We start from the raw sequence: 22063 nt of genomic DNA, 5'->3' as shown, positions 1-22063 counted from the left end.
TTTAAATATGGATATTTTTCTTACACAAACGCTTCGCTTCGCTTCAGAAGGCCTTTATTAACCCCCCGGAGCCGTGTGGAGCACTTTTATCATGGATAAATGCACTTTTATGGCCATTCACTGCCATTATAAAGCTTGGAAGAGCCAGGACATTTTTTTATATATAATGTCTGAAAGAAGAATGTCAGATACACCTAGAATGACTTGAGGGTGAGTAAATCATGGGCTAATCTTCATTTTAAGAATGTAATACTTTCATTCAGCAGGGATGCATTTAAGTAAAAATAAAGACTTGACATTTTTACAAAAACTTTATTTAATTTAAATGCTGTTCATTCTAACTTTCTTTTAATCTGTCATAGCTGATGATGACTATTATCTTTTTGCAGTATGTGGGTGATGAGGAGTTTGGGGAGACGATTAAAAGCTACAGCTCAGTGAAGAAGGAGCAAACCATGTTTACAGACACTCACTTGTAAAGCCTTCATACGGAGAACATCCTTGGGAATAGAATTCTTCTCCAACTTATTCTGCAGATGAGTGAATTTCACATTTACAACCATAAAATAAGGCAGTGATAGTATATTGGTTTGTCCATGATAAAACATAGTGGAATGTAACAGGATAATATCTGTTTTTCATAATGCTGGAATTTTTTATTATTTGTCAGAGATGTGTTAGTGTAAGTGCATATTGACTACCTCTGACATCACCTCATTGCTTCCATATTAATCATAGAATGACTTATTTACGTTACTACGTGCTTATATTCCTTTTATTTTGTTTAAAAGAAAGTCTTTTTGTATATCGTATTTTCAGGGTTTCACACACTCACAAGCCTTGATTTTTCCTCATAGACCCAGGGGCTGGATTCACGAGACAATTCTTAAGATAAATTCTAAGAAGTTCATAAGAATGTTCCTAAGTGCAATTCAATCAATTAATCTTAAAAACAATCTTAAGAAAAAAGATAAGAACATTCTTTACAACTGTTTTGGGAATAGAATTATTCTTATCTTTTTTCTTAAGTTAGAAAATAAGAACAAAATAGCAGTTAAGAAGAATGTTTCATGAATCCGGCCCCAGAAGCGTAATGCCCATTCAAACTTGATTTTTTTTAAGCTAAGTGGATTTTAAATGGAATTTCCCCAAAGTTTATCTTTTATAACTATCTTGTGGTATTGTTGGAGGTACAAAATCCATTACAGTGACATTTTTAAATCCAGTCGAGTTTCACCTTCTGCAGATCATTTGCAAAACTGAAAATTGGCATTATTTACCCCTCGTCATGTCGCCCAAAACTCTTATGACATTAAAAAAGTTATCGAAATGATTCTTAATACCTAACCCCCATCCCCCTTAGGTTACGTATGTCTTATGTAGAGCGTCAAGTGAGACCACTACCACTGGTGCCACCTCAAAAAAAAAAAAAAAATACAAATTTGCATACACCTAAAAAAATACTTTTGGAGAAGTAACGACTTAAATGATAGACTGAATTGATCTGGAACTATACTTCTATTGAAATTTAGTTTAGTCTGATTTCATACTTGTACATGTTATTATCGGACATAGATGATCTTTGCTGTAAAATGTGCTTAGCATTGATGCAGAGAGGAAGCAAACTGTTCTTAAAATAGCACTGTAGTATTATAGCTTTAAATGGAGTCTTATGAATGGCTGTGTAGCTATGAAATATTACCGCAATCATAAAGTATTAATGAACTGAGTCTCCAAATTATTCATGCCAACATAGAGAGGAAGTCCACTTCTTCTGTCTCTACAGACACATGAATGAGAAAGATAATCAATCCAGTAGACATATCCTAGACCTAGACTATCTGTATTAACTCTTTCCCTGCCAGCATTAAAAAAAAAAAAAAAAAGTTGCCAGCCACCGCCAGCATTTTTGATTTTCACAAAACTTTCATGGCCCCTAGAATATTTTGTTGAATATCTGAACATGCCATATTTCAAAAGAAAATACAGAGCTTTTGGTTTTTAACAAAACAAACAAACAAACAAAAAGCAATATTTTGAACAGAAAGCTGAGAAAATTGCGTGTTTTTTTTGTGTGTTTTTTTCAAAGACTACAACGTGCTAAAGCAATGCTTTTATCGCTTGTTTCTGCTTCTTTTTTCCTGTGTTTTGATCCGGAACTTCTGTATGCTTTCAGAAGATGCATAATAGCGCCCCCTATCGTATAACAGTGAAAACAAGGAAAGCTGGAAAAGTCCGTCAATGGCAGGGAAAGAGTTAATGGAAATGACAACGTGGTGTTGTGCCTGCTAGACTGAGCAGTAGTGTGTACGCAACTGTGATGATGCCAATGGACAAAGTGTCTTAAATGTCAAGTTAAACTGCAAAAATGTTCATCAGTGTCACATGTGGATGTTTTTCATAGGTTGTTTTAAACCTGTCGAGTGTGAATATATTTATACGCGTTATTATTATTTCACATAGATATTAGTACAATTGAAATGGCACTATCCTAAAAAAAACATATTTTTACATGTATTTTTTTTAAAAGATGGTCAGTATTATTTATTGTTGCAATAATTTATTTTTATTTTTTTGTAAAACAGCTTACGCTTATTTTAATCAGAGGTTTGTGTGGTTATTATGTCTTGTACGATGGAACAAGTGCTCCTATATATGGACAATCATTGATCTAAGTTGTGAAATGTAAAAAAGTTGTGCTTGTAATGTTGATGTTTCCATACTTATTAAAAAAAGCAAAGAGTCAGTTCTGTTTGGTTACTTTATTGTGCCACTGGAGATGTACAGAAGCTGAGTACCAATCTGCAGTGCATGTACTGTACCATTTTCACATATTTCTTTCCATATTTCATGTAGCATGAGCTGTAATTTCCTCTTTAAGCCACACCATGATCTGCGCAGCAGGTAAGATAAAACGATAAAAGGTAAGATGTCTTGATATGATAAAACATAAAGCAGTCTTGTTAGATATAACATACCTAATCTGCATACTGAAATGAAGAGGACTCATCTTGCCTGGAGATGAAATCATACAGTATCCAGGCTGAAAACATAAATCAGGTTGTGACTATTTCTTAATGCAAGCATAAAGTATCATACTCTTGTCAATTTAATATTCCCCATCACTGAAAAATATCAGAGAGCAAATAAATGACATAGAAATGTTCTAAAAATACACCAGCAAACCAGTTTTTCTTTTTTAATCCTTAAAAAGGATTTTATAGATTTATGAGCAACATAATTTTAGGACTTGACAGGTTAAACATGCAGATTTTCCAAGGGGTAATTATTTTCATTCATTTTTCTAGCTTCATGCTGTTGTCCAAAGAACTGTCTGCTTTTCTTTTACTCATTATTCAATTTCAGGCTATGTGGCCTAATGTCAATAAAATGTTTACACTTATTGCATAGCATTGATGAGATCTCATCATTCCCATCATAGTAAGTACATACTTTGTTAAAGGCTTCTATTTAGTTACAATTAAAATAATAATCTCACTTGCAACATATAACTATATTAATAGCCTATATTGGATATGTATCACTGATATACTGTATATTTCTCTCTGGTAGGATATATATCCTGTACACAAAGTGTAATGGCTGGGGAAAAGTGACCATGCTCATCAGTTTACAATGCAAAATAAGATCCATGTCAAATATAAATAATCCATTACCATGTATTCTTATTAACAAAAGTCGAAATGCAAATTATGTAATGACATTATTCACAACATGTTGATTAATTTAGACATTAGACGTTTGCATTTTAAATACAGAGAAAATCCATTAGTACAAATTGTATTTTTTATTTTGAATTGTGCATTACCTTTAAAACTGGCAGCTGTCTTTAAACATGCTTTTTCCTTTTTCTCTCTTTTCTTGTTAAGTGTCTTATTCTGTGAGCTGAATTGTAAATTTGGCTTCACTTAAACAAGTTGCATAATGGGATAATCCAACTAACCCAACCCTCACATCAGAAAGCTAAATCTGTTTTGATTTCTCGTGGCATCTTAATTAACAAAAGGCACTGAATGAATCCCAAAAATAGATAGAGCAAGAAAAAATCTCCTGCAGATGCATGCTGAAAGTTCACAGAGAGCAAACCGTTTGAACGGCAGCAGCAGTGGAGTCTAACCTGCACTTCAAACCTGATCATTAGTTGAAGTTCACCTTTTCAATCCTTTATAAAGGGATGTAAAGACAGACAATAAAGTGCATCATAGTGTTTTGAAGGTACCGTTAGTGGACAGTAGCATTTTTAAAAAAGCAACTATTTATAAGAGAATAGCAAGCCATTAAAGCAATAGTCTACCAAAAATCTGCCTGCATGTACTTCAACCCATGTATAAAGGAGCGGAGTATCCAAACTGATCATTTCCATACAATGATAGCAAATGAGGACCTCGGATGTCAACACAGATTATCAAGACAAGGCTTTCAATTGTAACTTCAACTTCATTCTGTTCCTCAGACAGTCCTCTGACTATAAAATATTAGCCGAATGGACCACTTTTGTTTTTATATTGTTACATTCTCTAATCTTTTTGGAGTTTGAGAAGCTCTGCTCTCCATCCACGTTCATTGTATGGAAGAGAGCAGCCCAGACATTGTGATAAACGTATCGTTTGTTGACCCATGAAAGAAATGGGTTTTTAAACGATACGAGGGTGAATTTAGTCTAAGCAATTCTTGCTTCACTCTCAAGTAAAGGATTTGGACTGGTGTTCTTGTTAATGACAATACCAGGGCGGAGATCTGAAACCATTCAGTTGCGCACAATTTCAAGATCGTTTGCGATGTATAGATTTCACATCTGGAGGAGAGTCTTTTCTCTAAATCACACATCTGAGAAATTATCTTAGGCCAAATGTAGGATGGTTTCTATGCAAGATTTTATAATTGAGGCCCCATAACTCTAATTAGTTGAATAAAATTTCAAAAGCGTCAGTTTTTTTTTTAAATTTGCTCCAGTGAACTTTAGGCAAATGTTTTAAGCTTGTAAAAAGCAGATAAGAGAGAGCAAAATAAAATCTAAACTAGTTAACAAGACACATGAAGAAAAGCCAAGCGGCCATTTCTGTGGAGGATTTTCCCTTTAGTTCTGTACACAGTGAGTTTTTTAGCTGCCAGCTGCCGTCCTGCCAAACCTTATATGATCAACATTCACATCTACATCCTGAAACGCTTCTCTTCTGAAATACCTTGAGATTATTGTATTTGGTATGACCTCTGTGTATGACAAATCTGAGTAAAGCATCACTCACATGCAGCGTCAGGGCCCTTGCGATGGCGTGGGGATGTGGCCACTTTAGTCGGCGAGGGTGAGGCGGTGCTGGACGAGTCGCTGCCCCCTCCATCAGCTGCTGTGGGTGGGGGGCTCAGCTGTGGAACCGGAGGTGCCTTTTTCCTACTTAGAAAATTCGCTTCAAATGTCCCTTTCTTCCTCCCCCCCTCCGCTCTGTAGTCCGCAGCCCCCTCCTCCATCAAATTAACTCTTCGTCGCTGGTCTCCAGGGCTGTCTGGGGGTTTACGTGCGGCTGCAGACTGGGTTTCGGAAGCTCTAGACCCCCAAAGATCCAAGGTAGAGTTCCTTTTGTCTGAGTCCTCAGTGCTGTTCTCCCCCGCGGACTGGCGTATCTCGTCCTCGGTGGATCCGCACTGTCCATGGTTCTCCAGCAGGGCTTTGGTGAGGTTTAAGCTGTGGAAGTCTCTGTAGCTGTGGAAGCTCTCTGTGCGTCGAGCACGGGCCAGCAAAGGGCTCTCTCGGTACGGCCGCAGGGCTCCGTATGTGGCTGTCTCAAAGATGGGCTCCTGAGCCTGCAGCTGGAGACTGTAAAAATGACAAAATATTGTATTGCTAATATTGTATTTTAACGTAAGAGTTGGTACAGAATGTGTCTGGCTCCCAGTGTCATCCAGTTACTTGTAGCTATATAAAATAGCTTACTTCCGTGTAGCAAAATAAAGTGTATATGATGACAAAGTTAATCTCAAGATTCATTAAGAACATTAAAGGAATTGCTCACCCAAAAAATTTAATGAATGTCATTATTTATTTACATTATTCACTTACGATATTACTTAAAATGTATATTTTTGTAGATCTTTTCCATACGACAGTTTATAATGACCATGTCTGCCTTCGAAAATGGCAAAAAGGAGTAAAAAGTAGCATTTGCATAATATGCAGTATATTCTTAGTCATCTGAGAGCTTTCAGGGAGGAAAGGACTGAAATATAGGATGATCTTGTGTGACTTCCATAAACATTTGTCAATTTTTAAATCTGTGCTTTTAAATTAAAAAACAAATGGTTGAATTGCTATTAAAGCCATATTCTCATACTCTTGAATTCTCATATTCTCATATTATTGAAGATTACTACATATGTGATAAAATTTAACAAAATAAATGTATGTGGGATCCAAAATTTAGATTTATGGGTGAAAAACACCCAAAACTGGGTCCCTTCACATAAAGACGACTAGGAATATAGCGGCAGTCATTTAGTTGTATGGCTCTTTTAACAGCTGTGGTCACTATGGGGTAAATTATTTGGTGAATAATTTTTTTAAGACTTGTTTACGTCAAATCCAAATAAATGAAAATATAAAACGTAAACTTTTTTGGTACCAAAGCTATTCACACATGCTGAATTTTATCATTGTTTGAGCTTGAATATCGTAATGACAGCAAAATCAGCATTTGCACAATTAGACATTTCATCTAGCCCCCAAATACTGTACAAAATTGGCATGAAGGAGTTAAATCTTGTGGTGCAGTTTTATTCCAATAATTCCGACTTTGGACTCTAGTACCTGGAGCAGGACTCTCGAAGCCGGCTGTGCTGCAGCACTGAGGGGGCGGGGCTAATGTTGGGCGTGGCACAGCGGGATGTGCTCAAATCACATTGGTCAAGCAGCTTCAGCAGCTCCTCCTCAGTAGGACCTCCCACCTCTGCAAACAGGTAACATCCTTTTAAACTTAATCCAATAGGCTTTTTAGATGTACCTTTTTTCCAGTACAGTAATAATCAGACCTGTCTCACGCCTAGCCTTATCATCAAGGCTCTTGTTGACTGTGTCCATGGCGGTGGTGAGATCCCACATCTGAATGCTCCCGTTTGCATGGCCAGTGAAGAGGTAATGGCGTGGTCTGGAGCCCATGCGGCTCGAGCCCTCACACTCCCGCACTGTAAAACAAGTGATTGTAGTCCCATCTACAGATTGCACCTCACAGATCCTGAAATACAGATAGAAAAACATCAATACAAAAATAATTCATTCATTAATTTACTATTTTTATTTTAGATCAATTAGTTCTGGGTAACCCTTTACAAAATGGTTCTATTTGTTAAAGTGCCCCTATTATGAATTTTTGAAAATTACCTTTCATGTAGTGTGTAACATAGCTCTAAGTGAATGAAAACATCCTGCAAAGTTTTAAATCTGAAAGTGCACCGTATATCAAGTTATTGTCTTCCAAAAGTAAGAGTCTACTCTGAGTCAATGAAATGAATCTTTTTTCAAACGAGTCATAAGCCGTTTCGTTGTGACATCAAGACGAAACATTAGCATATTGACCGCCCACTTATTACGCGCGCAAACACCAGGGAAAAATTTTACCCCCTCAAACACTGCAGCTGATTCCTGTGGATACTGGACAGCATCATGTCGAGAAGACGCTGTGCTCTACAATGTAAAGGGAAAGGCAGTTTTTTTACACTGCCCAAGGACGAGCATGTGAAGAATCAGTGGTTAAAATTCATCTTTACCACGATACCACAGCAGTATAATCCTAAACTTTTGCTGTGTTCCCTTTATTTTACTGACGACGACTTCTCAAATCTCGGAGTTCAATGCAGGATTTGCATATTGCTTGCTCTTGAAAGATGGTGTTCAAAATACTTTATTTTGAGTTGTATATTGTGGTCTCCTGCTAACTGGTTAACTCACATTATTACTGTCTTACTAAAATACTTCTGTTAATCAGTTGTGGGCCACTATTACATACAACTTCCAGTGTTTCATCATCGCACTCTCGCTCTGATTGATATGGTAAAATCGACGTCATTGTTCGTTACTGTGTTTAGTTTACGATGTAGGAAGCCTCAGGACAGCTGACATTGTTTTGGCAATGGCCGTTTTTGTTTTCGACACGCGCGCTGTACGCAGTAGACCAATCACAACAGACTGAGCTGTCTGGCCAATAAGAGCAGAGTAGCTTGCGGAAAGGAGGGTTTTAGAGAGATTGATTCATCTGACGAGTCGTTTGAGAATCATTGAAATTGTGGTGGTGATGTGCAAATGTATATTATGAGAAAATGAAACAGTTTTTTGACCTTTGATGCATGTAAACATGTTGTTAGGCGGCTGCATATATGGAAAAAAACACCTAACCCTAAAAAAATTCTAACAAAAGGTTTTGCAGCTGTTTTTTGTATTATTAGGTGTCCTTAATAACATACTAAAAGTTTACCAAAGTTTGACCACTAGAAAGGTGTAATTTTCAAGATGGCGTCCAAGATGGGCAGGAAGCCTTTAAAATATCCTAACTCCTTCATTATTTGACCTAGCCAAGTAATCTTGGTGTCTAAGCCCATGTTTTCTGGGTCTATGAATCCATTGGACTTGTCTAAATTGCACTGACATGATTACATACTTATGGAATACATGATTTTGTGAGATAACTGTAAGGTTTTATCTTTGTTTGGGGTGAACCAGAGATGTAAACGATTTAGCCTATGTCATGTAACTCCTACTCAGTACGTGTTTTTGGACTCATACCCTTTTTTTGCTAAAACACAGACTTGACATTCAATGTAAAAGTTATTGCACCCAAAAGTAACTTAAATTGGAGTTGTATAACTTTGATCATAAACAACTGAATTAGCCCGAACAGAGGCCTGTGTGTGAACCCTCTAAAATGGTAACTAATTTCAATTTGAATAATACATATGTAATACATCCTCTATTAGTCCAGTCATTTTATGAAAAAAGGTTGAACAAATTGCAACAGAAGAAAACTCAACTGATTTTGTATCCTCAATATGTCCTGAGTAAGGAAAATAAAGTCCCGAAGAATCCCATTAGGGGAAAGTTTCGAAAAAGACCCAAATATAGCCTATTCATACGCCTATTCATTCTTTTTCTTATGTGAATAGGGTAAAAAAATTTAACCTTTAGATATCACCATGAAAATTACTGAGTTGATTACTTACATCAAGATCAACAAAAATTGTATTACAAGTTTTTTTAAATTGTTTGTTAACATGGACAAACGGTGCATAATCTACCAGCCTTTATTAATATTTAAGAGATGGGGTTTAGGGCTGGGTCCGTGGGACTGTTTCTGGGGGACGAGTCTGAGGGAAGAACAGGAGACAAAGGTAAGGAGAATGCAGAAGACAAAAGGTAAGTAAAATAAAAAGTGAATACCCAGAAACAGTCCCACGGACCCAGCCCCAAACCCCATCTTTGCAATAATAATTAATAAAGGCTGGTTTAAAGTACTTCTTCCTGCCTCTATGTATTAATGCTCATGGGTAGCCTAAATGGGTTCCATTCAGACCTTAACATTAAGTATTTTACTGTTATATGTCAACAAGATTCAACAAGACATTTTCACCTGGCCAGACCCAATGTTTAGATCTGTTGTGGTATTTATGCAAATTAGCACATACGTAATTAGATTATGCACCGTTTGTCCATGTTAACAAACAATTAAAAAAAAAACTTGTAATATATTTTTGTTTGTCTTGATGCAAGTAATCAACTCAGTAATTTTCATTGTGATATCTAAAGGTTAAATTTTTTACCCTATTCACGTAAGAAAAAGAATGAATAGGCGTATGAATAGGCTATATTTGGGTCTTTTTCTAAACTTTCCCCTAATGGGATTCTTCTGGACTTTTTTTTTCCTTACTCAGGACATATTGAGGATACAAAATCAGTTGAGTTTGCTTCTGTTGCAATTTGTTCAAGGGTGACCCCCATTTTGGCTTAAAATGACTGGACTATATAGATGTTTTTGAGTATAAAGATGGCATTATACTAAACGTTAGGTTAGATACGCCTTTGGGGGAAAGGCGTATCAGTATCGGGTCCTTCCATTTGGTCCAGCTTTGGCTCCGCGGACATTCTCCAAGTGCATGGATGCAGCTCTGGCCCCCTTGAGGCTCCAGGGCATCCGTGCACTAAATTATCTAGACGACTAGCTCATTCTGGCTCATTCCAGAGAGTTGATGTTTCGTCACAGGGACATCATTCTCCAACACCTCCGGTCTCTTGGTCTCAGGTTGAATGCTCAGAAGAATGTCTTAACTCCTTCTCAGCAGACCACTTTCCTGGGTGCCCAACTCGATTCTCTCTCGATGCAGGCCCGTCTGGCCCCTGCTCGAGTTTCCAGTCTCCGTGCATGCTTGGCCCGTTTCAGGCTCGGCCATCATGTAGCGGTGGGCATATGTCGCAGGCTTCTGGGGCTCATGGCAGCAGCCTCTCCTGTGCTGCCCTTGGGTCTCCCTCATATGAGACCATTCCTGTGCTGGATGAAACTCAGGGGGATCCGCCCTTATTGGTCTGCCTTCCGCCTGCTGAGAGTGTCGCGCAGTTGCCTTCACCAGTGTTGTAGTCGAGACCAGCTCACTCGAGTCCGAGTCGAGACCGAGACCAGAGAGGGTCGAGTCCGAGTCGAGACCGAGACCAAAGAGAGTCGAGTCCGAGTCGAGACCGAGACCAAGACCAGAGAGGTTGGATAACCTAAGGTTGGGTCTAAAAACCAGACCTAAAGATATCTATATAAGGCAGACATTTTCAATACATAGTTGAGCTAGAGGCTCCACATCACATCTGACCAGGCTCCTGCTGCATTTGCGTGGCGCGAACGTTAGTCTCAAGTCATGCGCAGTTGCGCACAAGAAAGTCAGCAATCATTGGACGTTTCAATCAAACAACAATTTAAAGAAATATTAACATACAGTAACAATCATGAAATATTTTGAATGGGACTCGAGTGGACTCGGGAATAAGTCTGAGTCCTAATATGTTCGAGTACGAGTCAATTCCGAGTCAAAATGCACACGAGTCCATGACAAGACCGAGACCATTAAAATATGGTCTCGAGACCGAGTCCGAGACCGAGTCCGAGTCTCGAGTACACAACACTGGCCTTCACGCTCTTTGGAGGTGGAAAGACTCCCCCTTTTTACTTCAGGGGGTCAAGATGGGTGTAGTTTGCCGTTGGCAGGTTGTCACGACGGACGCCTCTTTGACTTGTTGGGGTGCGGTCTTCGGCAGTGGTGTCCCATGTAAATCGCAGGGGGGCTCGTGGTCGCGCACCCTCGACAGGCATGCGCACCACCTCCTCCTTTGGGCTCAAGACAGGTTTCTTTCGCTGAGAGCAGTTCACGTTCCAGGGGACCTGAACATCGCAAGTCGGGGGAATGGATGTTGCACTGCTAAACAGTGGCTCTAATTTGGAGCATGTTTGGCGAGGCGGACCTCTTTGCGTCGCAGAGCTCGACACAGTGCCCCCTATGGTTTTCCCTGTCTCAGCTCATCCGACACCTCTGTGGATAGATGCCCTCGCTCATCCGTGGCTGGAGTTGAGACTGTATGTATTCCCTCCGGTCAAGCGAATCCCTGCAGTCCTTTGCAGTGTGAGGGAGTGTGGGATCCGCCTCCTTCTGGTAGCCCCATTCTGGCCATCCCAGACGTGGTTCTCGGAACTGAGCTCCCTGGTGGAGGAGTCCCCTTGGCAGATTCCTATCAGGAGAGATCTGCTGTCTCAGCTCCAGGGCAGGAATTGGCATCCTTGACCCGAGATATGGAGGCTGAGGGCGATAAGAGGCAATCGCTAGCGACAGTGGTGTCTGGTCTTCCCGCTGATGTTTGGGAGACCATTGATAACGCTCGTGCGCCTTCTACTAGGACTGCTGTATTTCTCTAAGTGCAAGGTTTTTGAGTCTTGGTGTTCGGCTCATGCAGTGGACCCTGTCAGCTGCCCTGTCGGTTCAGTGCTGAAATTCCTGCAGGATAAATTTGTGGCTGGAGTGGCTGCAACTACCTTTAGAGTTTATGTCGGCTATCGCTGCCTATCGGGAGTCAGATGAGGTCCCCTTAGGTAAACACTGTCTGGTCTCCTCGTTTAAGCGTGGAGTTAGACACTTGAGGCCTGCACATATTAGTGTCCCCACCTGGGATTTATCAGTTGTTCTGGAGGGGCTATTAGAGCCTTCCTTTGAACTCTTGGAGTCAGCTCCGGACCGGATTCTTACTCTCAAGGTGGCACTTTTGTTAGAGTTGGCCTCTCTCAAGCGCGTGGGGGATCTGCAGGCTCTTTCTGTGAGTGAGCCTTGTATGGAGTTTGCCCCAGGTCTTGTGAAGGTGTTTCTATGGCCTAGACCTGGTTATGTCACCAAAGTTTTGTCCACGTCATTCCACTCTCAAGTTGCGCCACTGAGGAGGCGCCCGCGCCATCAGCCAATGAATTGGTGTGATTCTATACGGGTTCAGACAATCAGCACATGCCTTCACGTGGCAGCCCTGTTTTGACTAATTTGACAGTACCACACAGTTCTAATGAATTTATTCTTTATTGGAATCAAAAGAATGGTTATGAACCACAGAAACCACCAACACTAGGCAAAACGATATGAGAAAGGAGAAATATGCAATTACTTAAGGCGAGACATGGCAGGCAAAAGCATTGTTTTTTTTTTCACTGGTCAATTTTGAGCTTTTGGGATATTTGTCTTCAATAACATGTCTTCTTTCAGACTTGTGGCGAAAAAGAGTCTGAAATACACATAGGTCTTTATTTTACTACACTTTGTCTGTTTGCGTCTGTAGATTTCTCATAAATTCAACAAAAGCACCCTGTCATCACATACACCGTAATTTTTTTCCCATCTAATATGTGAACACAATGAACAAATTATTTTGAACCTGGCTTTATCCAATACTCAGATTTAGTTTTTTTTATATATGCAAATAAGCGCATATTTAATTAGATAATGCCTAATTTGCATATTTAAACATTAAATTACAGAAAACTTGTAATACATTTTTTTCTCATCTTAATGTAGACAATCAACTGGGAAAGTTTCATGGTGATATCTGCTAGTTAAAATTTTTACCCTATTCACCTGTAGTGTCTCGCCTTACATTTTTTTGTACATTTGGAGTGCTGTCAGTACAGAGAACAACGAAAAAAATCGGTGTTGCCTACACCGTGTTATCCTCTTTTTAAATTTTTTTAAAACTTCAATGGGGCAAGTTTTAAACCTGCTTTTAGCCTCTTAACATCCTTGATGTGTCATTACAAGTGCACAGGTCATGTGAGTGATTCCTTAGAGTGAACGCGGGTGAATCTGACTGCAGTAGATGTGAAAGATATGAATAAAAATTATGTTTATTCAGCCAGCGCACATACCTGTATTTACATCCTGTTTTCGGTTGAAGTCCATAGTAATCGATTGTCGAGTTCACGCGCGTGATCATAGGTACTAAACCAATGCGCGTGAACTCGACAATCGATTACTATGGACTTCGACCGAAAACAGGATGTAAATACAGGTATGTGCGCTCGCTGAATAAACATAATTTTTATTCATATCTTTCACATCTACTGCAGTCAGATTCACCCGCGTTCACTCCGAAGGAATCACTCACATGACCTGTGCACTTGCAGGGCTGCCAACTCTCACGCATTGAGCGTGAGACTCACGCAATTGACACTTTTCACACGCTCTCACGCCACACATCCATTTTCTCACGCACAGAAAAATTGTGGAGCAAAGAGGTACTTTTAATATTAAACTAATTCTCAGCTCTTAGATTCCGTCAATTTTATTACGAAATTCAGACAAAAATACGTTTGGCGCTTGTAAATGTGACGTGACAGATCGCTGAGCGCCTCAGTTCGAGTGCACGTGAACCGATCACCTGTTAGGCTACTTTTTTTTTTAAAGATGCAGTACAACTTACCGAAAGTATACATAATATCGACCAATTAGTGTTTTTCAACCACGGAAAGAGGTCAATATAACAGCAGGAGAACAATTATGTCACATAACGTTACATTTACCTCAGGAAAGCCATTTAACGACCAAAGCATGTTAATTGAATAGAAAAAAATAGCTAGAGAGTGCTGAGCACTATATTACATATTTATTATATTTTTACTTATGTCATTAAATAATTGTTATTATAACAAAAACTGCATTATATTTAATTTAATGTTATTTTTAACCTTTAATAATACCAGCAGATTGGGCCCTCTATGTTTACAGCTTTAGGTGAGATTATTTTTTTAAATAAAATTTAAAATAAACATGTATCCAAATTAGTCAATATTGAATCAAAATCGGAATCAAATCACAAGAATGGAATTGAAATCTTGAAATTTGTGTCAAGCAATAATAAAAACTGTATCCTACCAGTCGTTGTACAATGTAAACATTGTAACATGTTGTCACTAAACTTCATAAAATTCTATTTAGTTACCAAATGTTTTGACAATCACAATTACACTTATTGTGATGCAATATTTGTTTTTACACCCCCCCCCCCCCTCGACAAAAAAAAAAAAATCTCACTCCAAGCTAAACTCAAAAGTTGGCAGCCCTGCACTTGTAATGACACATCAAGGATGTTAAGAGGCTAAAAGCAGGTTTAAAACGTGCCCCATTGAAGTCAACAGGGTGCAAATTTTAAAAAGAGGATAACACGGTGTAGGCAACACCGATTTTTGTCGTTGTTCTCTGTACTGACAGCACTCCAAATGTACAAAAAAATTAGCTCAATGTTAAAATTGACCGGAGTTCTCCTTTAAGGGAAATTTTACTTATTTTTTGCATAAATATGCTTGTAACCAATTGCTTTAATATATAATTGTACTATAATCACTTATCTATCATGCAAATATGTTAATTAGAATATTACATGGCCTAAACATGTATCTGGCACCGTATTCCTGGTCTAGGAGGAATACAAAGGAGTAATGGTCATTTTAAGGGTCCTGACGGCCGCCATTTTGAAAATGGGGCCTTTCTTGGAGTCAAACTTTGGTAAACTTTTAGTACGTTTTTAAGTACATCTGATAATACTGTAAACCACTGAGAAACCTTTTGTTAGAATTTTTTTGGGGTCAAGCCATATTTGCAGCTGACTATGTAGGAGACTCCAAAACAACATTAGGAAACTTTAAAATAGCGTAATAGGGGCACTTTAAGATAAACTACTGTAACAATGAAATATATGTGTGTATATATTAGAATATTCTTTTTTTTTCCAAGTGTTATTTATGTTATATTGTATGATATACATTTTAGCTAAGATTTGTATCATAATTGACAGCAGTGACTGGCCATGTTAAATCAAATGCCACATCTGCGATATTGAGGTATTTTTAATAGTACACTCATAATTCTAAATAATGAGATACTTATTTTGCATATCATGTGTATTTCAACACAAAAACTTGCCGCAACCTACTGGTGATTTAGTTTCATATTTAGAGTAATTTGATTTTTTTATTCACATTCTTCATGCCCATAATGATATGGCCACATTATAGCCTTAAAAGTTAACGTGTAGTTAATTCAATATTGTATCAAAATATTCATTTCTAAAGCTACTCTTGTAATATATATTCAATGCTTTTCTTATCACACAATAATGACTTTTAATGATCTTTAATGAACTTCTCAGCCATATTTAGCAAGGATGCATTAACTTGATCAAAAGTGACAGTGAAGAAATTTATAATGCTATAAATCATTTCTATTTCTAAATAAATCTGAAAAAAAAAAAAAATGTATCATAGCTTCCACCAAAATATTAAGCTGCACAACTTCTATATATATTTTTTTCAACATGTACCTCTTCCCCGTAGAGGAGAGACGAACAAAGAGTTTGTTGGTAATGGGAATGACTTTCTGAATGAACACCTGTTGGTCATCTCGCTCTCCAAATGGACCTGAATAGAAACAGCACATGATTAGAACAGCAGTTCAGCTCACAGGACAATGGAGGAAAATAGCAGCTTCTCAGTTCTTCTTGTACCTTCACTTCCTGATATGGTGGAAATCTACAATCAAATCTCTCACCGATGTCATTGCCGGAGGAATAGCTGCTGTGGCTCTCTGTCTCCTCCAGTGAGATGATTTTAAAGGAGGCCAGTGGAGTAGATCCTGGCTGAGTGGAGATCATTCCTCTGAACCGAGTCACCGTCCACGTGCGTACATGATTATTGTCAGCGCACACTTCAACAAAACAAGGCCAAAATTATAGATCACCATCATTTTTCATTATACTGTCCAGTGTCTGTGTAGTTTGTACCTGAAACTAAGTGTTTTTCAGAGAGCATGATCTTAGTGACGGGGCTGCGGTGGACAGTGAAGGTCTGGAAGAGCTGTGGACCAGATCCAACGGTCTCTGGATGCTGAACGATCACACGCACGGCCCCTGAGCTGGTTCCGTAAGCTATCTCAATCCAGTTCCCACTCACACCTGCAAACACAGTGAGATCAGTGACTGATCAGACTCACCACCACTTCATTGAGTAATTAACCATCACTGGACGCACTGGTTTTAGGAGTCAGGTAGACACTGAGGGCTGTGATGGCATCATTTGACGGGTCGTGGTACAGCTCTGTCACCAACAAGTCATTATCCTTCATTCTCAGCGGAAACTTCTGCATGTCTGAGAGTGGAGAGAATAAGGTTAGTTAAGTCTTTCCTTTAGCATCTTCTCATTTAACATATTTCATGTACAATAAGAAGATATTTTAAAGAATGTTGGTAACCAGACAGTTGACAGCACCCATTGACTTCCATAGTATTTTGTTTCCTACTATGGAATTCAATGGCTACCGTCAAATGTTTGGTTACCAACATTCTTTAAAATATCTTCTTTTGTGTTTAACAGAAGAAAGAAACTCATACAGGTTTGGAACAACTTGAGGGTAAGTAATGACAAAATTTACATTTTTGGGTGAACCATCCCTTTAAAATTTGACAAAACTTTATAAACTTCAATCACGTGGATCACAGAACTACATTTGGATGATGAATTGTATATGAGTTTGTAACCTAATAACTATGTGAAATTAATTAAACTGATGTCTTTATGCAATTTTAATTACATTTAATGTATTTCCAACACTGATTCTGTTACTGCCAGTTTTACATCTCATTAATAACATATAAAAATAAATGCACTGCAGTTGAGAGAAGATAAGCAGCTTACCAATATAGTAAATTGAGCCGTTATTACAGCCCAGCAAGAGAAAGGAGCCAGCGGTGTCACAGCTTGTGATGGGCACCACATCCTGCACCTGTACAAGTGATATATTGCGAACGACATAATCAAATATGAAACCTGATTATATGCTTGTTAATTAAAAAAATTTAAACTGGCATGACTGTTGTAGTATAAAATCTGAATTGCTTTACCTGCCAGTGCTGGGTGACGGCGTTCCACACTCCTACCTTCCCCGTGTGACTGGTGGCGACTAGCTGACTCCCAATGAAAAACAGAGAGTCAACGGGTACTCCGAGAGTGAACACACCTTCACAAAGACAGAGAAACATTATCTTACAAAATCTACACACATGAGCGACACACATTTCTGTTCTGTCCTCACACCTATTTCGCTTCCGCTCCCTCCGTCCTGGATACTCCACAAAATAATGCTGCTCTCCGATGACGCTGCCACCATCTTGTCTTTATCTCCATGTGGGCCGCCCACAACTTTAGCATTAAGGGCCACCCGCTCAATGGCCCAGTCCAGGTAAGGGCTGGAAAACACCTGCTGCCAGCCTGATGATTCCTTTATCCTAAAGAACAATCACAGTCAACCTATGGTGAGTATAACCTTTATTATTTTATATTTCAAAGTCATGTGATATGTAGCTTTACCTGTAGCAGATGACAAAATGTGCATAAGCAGCTACAATCCAGTTATGATGGCCAGCCACAATCAGCACCTTTCTAGGGTCCACTGGTGATCCTATTTCAACATAAAAAATACAAAGCAATAACCCAGTATGTTTAAACACCAGTAGGTCTAAATGTAGTACATTAAACTCAAATAAAACTATATGTTGTCACAATAATTAAAAATTCCGACTAAATCATGCTCACTGTCTTTTTTGGTTTAAAGGTATTTATGATTCATATAAGAAATTAGCAAATAAACTTTCACCATTTCCAGTTCTGTGGCATTGGACAGTGTGATAGTAAAATGTATTAATAATTTAAGTAATAAAGTTTCAAGCTTATGCATTAAAAAAAAATGACAATACAGTAACAAGCATTTTATGATGTTTTAACTGCTGGCTGTTGCCTATTATTAATGACTATAGTAACTTTCTTTTTAGACCATTTCAGCAATTCATCTGTAAACACATTTTTATTTGTTTCTGTTTTTTTCTGTTCTGTAAATTATTATACAAATTCTCTGTGATGTGGATTCTATATGATATTCAGTATATTTTGCATTGTGATAAATAAATGCACCAAAATTCAATAAAATGGTTAAAAAGAAGGCCTGTTCGTTAACTTGTTCTCTCTCTCGTTCTCGCTCTTGCTCTCGCTCTCTCTCTTTCTCTCTCTCTCTCTCTCTCTCTCTTCATTCTCTCACATGACTGCTGGGCACAGAGGACATAAAAGGCCTTTTAAAATGACCTTACCCTGCCTACTGCACTACTGCGTGTAAGGGGAATACTGTCTTCATGGCACAGCCACCCCCCTCCTCTCTGTCTGTCCATACCAGAATGGAGCAGATGCTGTTCTCCAGTCTGTATTGAGACAACTAATAGCCAATCCAATTCTACAGCTATTTCACTGCTACATTAATACAGCTTTCAAGTTCCACTAAAACCCGAGAATATCTGAGCTCACAATCAAGCTCTATCAAAGGTGATTGATTATACAATTATGATTATGATATATATATATATATATATATATATATATATAGGGTATTTTTGTATTTTATATAAGTATGCAGTTGTGCAGTTTAATATTTTGGTGGAAGCTGTGATAATTTTTTTTTTTTTTCAGATTTATTTAGAAATAGAAATGATTTATAGCATTATAAATTTCTTCTGTCACTTTTGATCAACTTAATGCATCCTTGCTAAATATGGCTGAGAAGTTCATTAAAGATCATTAAAAGTCATTATTGTGTTAGATAAGAAAAACATTGAATAGATATTTTGATACAATTTTGAATTAACTACACGTTAACATTTAAGGCTATAATGTGGCCAGAACATTATGGGCATGAAGGCATGAATGTGAATAAAAAATACAATTATACTCTAAATATGAAACTAAAACCACCAGTAGGTTGCGGCAAGTCACTGTCGTTATGAGTGAGTCATTAAGTCAGTCATTCATTCCACCGATTCAATCAAAAGGCTGATTATTTTAGGAACAAAGCAAGTGGCCATCTTTATGAATGGGTCACTGAATCAAAAGCTCACTCCATTTGTTAAAAACTGGAGATTCGCTTTGAGACACACAACAGTTCTGCTATTGAAAAACAGACAAATGTACAGATATTCTGGGGGTGGGGACAACAGCACTCTTGCTCGTGTGATATTGCTAAACTACTGTTTATCATATGATATAAATATAAGACAAAAACCCATACATGGGCATACATGGGTATTTTAGTCTACATGTCTTTTTAACTATATTTTTTATAAAAGTGTGGTATATTTACACGCATGTGTTTTTTACTCAGCATCTTTAAACATCTTTAAACCACATCTGGTCCCTGAAAGGCTTGTACTCACCCAGTCTTTGCGGTCCATCTGCCCCAGAGGGTCCAGGGAGAGAGGACTGAGGGCAGGAACGGAGGTAACCCCCCTCTGCACCACTGGGGCCTGAACGCTCCTCAACAGCTGCAGCCTGACCACCAGCACTGCTCCTCGCTGGGAGAGCTGAAGGACACAAATACCAGGCACATACTGATGTTAGAGTTATATTTGGCTGAGAGGAAGAAACGGTGACTGTTTTAGTCTCTTTCTTCTACAGATCTACTCTCACCCTACCTGGTGGAGGGAGGTAGCCATGAAACAATACACTTCCACACGATGATCGCTCCAGTTCTTCACAAAGCAGTAAGCGGCGGACTAACCATATCAGTGACAAATAAAAACACAAGGCAAGAATTATACATAGATGCAACTGTCAAGTGATCATAAAAAATATGTTTTTAACAGATATGTCTAGTCTGGTTATGCCATACCTAATGGTGTAATCCCATAAAACTCAGCTTCATGTCGCAGGATACTTATGTTAACCCCCCTATCAGAGAAAGCAGGAATATTACACACATAAAAAAACTATACAGATACTATATATTTCTTGGATATGAAATGGATAACAAATAGGCATATCATATCTCACCTCATGTCCAATTCTTTAGTTCGAAGGAAGTTTAAAATGGGTGCAAATGCTGTTGGGTCTCTATCAATAAATATCTTATAGGAAAAAAAATATATGATTCAGAGTTGGAAAACATTTCTAATTTTATTGCATCTGAAAAACTTTTAAATGATTTTTATCAAACATTTTAGTATTCATTAAGTATTTTCTTGTTGTTGTTGTTTTCTTAATTTTTATACACAATTACAGGTACAAATGGAACTTAGGACTTTGGGTCAATCGTAGCATGATACATATTTCTACTCACGGCTCCAGTTTCATCCCGTAGCGTTGATATTCTCCCACTAAGTAAACTGGGCAGGAAAAACACATTTATACAAAGCTATGCAATGTCCATAGTGACTACATTAGTTTAATTATTCAACAAGAATGGATAGAGCTTTAGCAAATTTGCATACAAAGAGGATATCTGGTGTGATAATTTTGGGAGATCAAGGCTGTGGCGCTGCTTCAAACATCTTATCTTACCTTGAGAAGAAAGAGTCAGGAATCCATGTCAGAGTCTGCCTTGATGTGCTAAATCTGAAATCATGTAGATAAGATTTATGATGCAATCACTTCTCTTTCTCTTTTTATTTTCTTTTTCACTTCATGAGCTTTAATTATCTATGCAGTTTACAGTTATTGTTTCGACAGTAAAACAAATAAAAAATATTATTTTTTAATTAAAACGTGTCATTGTAATTGTTTCTTATAATTGCAAAGCACAATTTTATATAGTATTAATCATTTAAGTAAACATTGTATTTTGTGGGAAATTGTGGCATCTTTTAAGTTTTTTTTTCTTCTTTTTTTCTTTTGTTTTTTGTTAACTTTTTTGTTTTTTTAATTTTTTTTCTTTAATTATGAAGATATTTTAGGGTTTGGGGATATATCATGATATAGTTTAGGACATGTAAAAACGGGAGATGAAGGAACTGAATTGTCTTGGTCCCGTTATGTAACGTAATACTATTCATGGCCCTGTTCAAGACGAGTTCAAAATCATGTGTTTTGTAGTTTAAGACGTTGTTGTTACCGTTACATATTAGCGCTCATCGCATCACATCAAAGTCAAAAGCCCCTGCACATTATTTCATCTCAAATAAAACTGTTTTGACTCCCGAGTTTATGTAAAGAAGTCATGACGTCAGCGTACCTCATTCCTCCGACATTCAACTGGATGATGTCACCCATTCCAGATGTTGAACTGTTCCCAATTCCAGCCATCCTCGAATTCCGCACGGTTAGCGAGGAGGAATGCACTGAATATCCAGTTTGTGCATCGATCTAGCTGGAGTCCTCAAGATTCTCTTTATTCTTTCTCACGACCCAGCGAACCCATAAATTATGCGTCACAAGAACGGCGTATGAGACGGAGCTGTTCGTACACAGTGTTCTCCATATTCAGAGTTTTAATAAACAACTCAAAACATGGCCTTCAATTATCAAAGGCCCTTTTCTGTAGCCTATGGGACTTGGGAAAGCTACGTTCAGTGTTGTGGGCGCCATCGAGCGATGCTAGAACGCTGTGGACTCATCAGAGCGTCAGCCAATCGGATAGCGTCATTCCTGACACAGGACGCCGACCACGCCCAGTGTTTTGGAAGTGTGTCTTG

General features: G+C 38.2%; 2 protein-coding genes across 2 annotated transcripts in view; one reads left to right on the top strand and one right to left on the bottom strand.

Moving 5' to 3' along the window:
* Positions 1-2093, top strand: part of ush2a (Usher syndrome 2A (autosomal recessive, mild)) — a 208666-nt gene extending 206573 nt beyond the window's left edge. Inside the window, exon 73 of the mRNA XM_084096104.1 lies at positions 390-2093. Coding sequence (XP_083952230.1) covers positions 390-479 — 90 coding nt within the window. The 3' untranslated portion in view covers positions 480-2093. The remainder of the gene's footprint in view (positions 1-389) is intronic.
* Positions 2094-2747: 654 nt separating this feature from the next.
* On the bottom strand, positions 2748-21994 carry kctd3 (potassium channel tetramerization domain containing 3). The gene is made up of 20 exons (XM_084096105.1): positions 21604-21994; positions 20934-20987; positions 20713-20758; positions 20427-20500; positions 20266-20324; positions 20069-20149; positions 19811-19957; positions 17925-18015; positions 17652-17842; positions 17459-17574; positions 17253-17340; positions 16590-16706; positions 16343-16513; positions 16111-16266; positions 15884-15980; positions 7042-7244; positions 6821-6959; positions 5268-5833; positions 2979-3043; positions 2748-2893 (listed from the first exon to the last, which is right to left on the bottom strand). The coding sequence occupies exons 1-19, from the start codon at positions 21672-21674 to the stop codon at positions 2979-2981; spliced, it is 2532 nt and encodes an 843-aa protein (XP_083952231.1). The 5' UTR covers positions 21675-21994; the 3' UTR covers positions 2748-2893.
* Positions 21995-22063: the final 69 nt, after the last annotated feature.

Source organism: Abramis brama (genome assembly GCF_963993115.1).
Source record: "Abramis brama genome assembly, chromosome: 21".
NCBI classification, from domain to species: Eukaryota; Metazoa; Chordata; class Actinopteri; order Cypriniformes; family Leuciscidae; genus Abramis; species Abramis brama.
This window is presented reverse-complemented; position numbering and strand designations above follow the sequence as displayed.

Bases quoted from the DNA above. Each gene is read 5' to 3' on its own strand.
- kctd3 (XM_084096105.1), bottom strand. From the start codon at position 21,674: ATGGCTGGAATTGGGAACAGTTCAACATCTGGAATGGGTGACATCATC. The intron at 20,988-21,603 runs GTACGCTGACGT...ACATGATTTCAG, and splicing joins TTGAATGTCGGAGGAATGAG to ATTTAGCACATCAAGGCAGA. The intron at 6,960-7,041 runs GTCTGATTATTA...ACCTGTTTGCAG, and splicing joins TAAGGCTAGGCGTGAGACAG to AGGTGGGAGGTCCTACTGAG.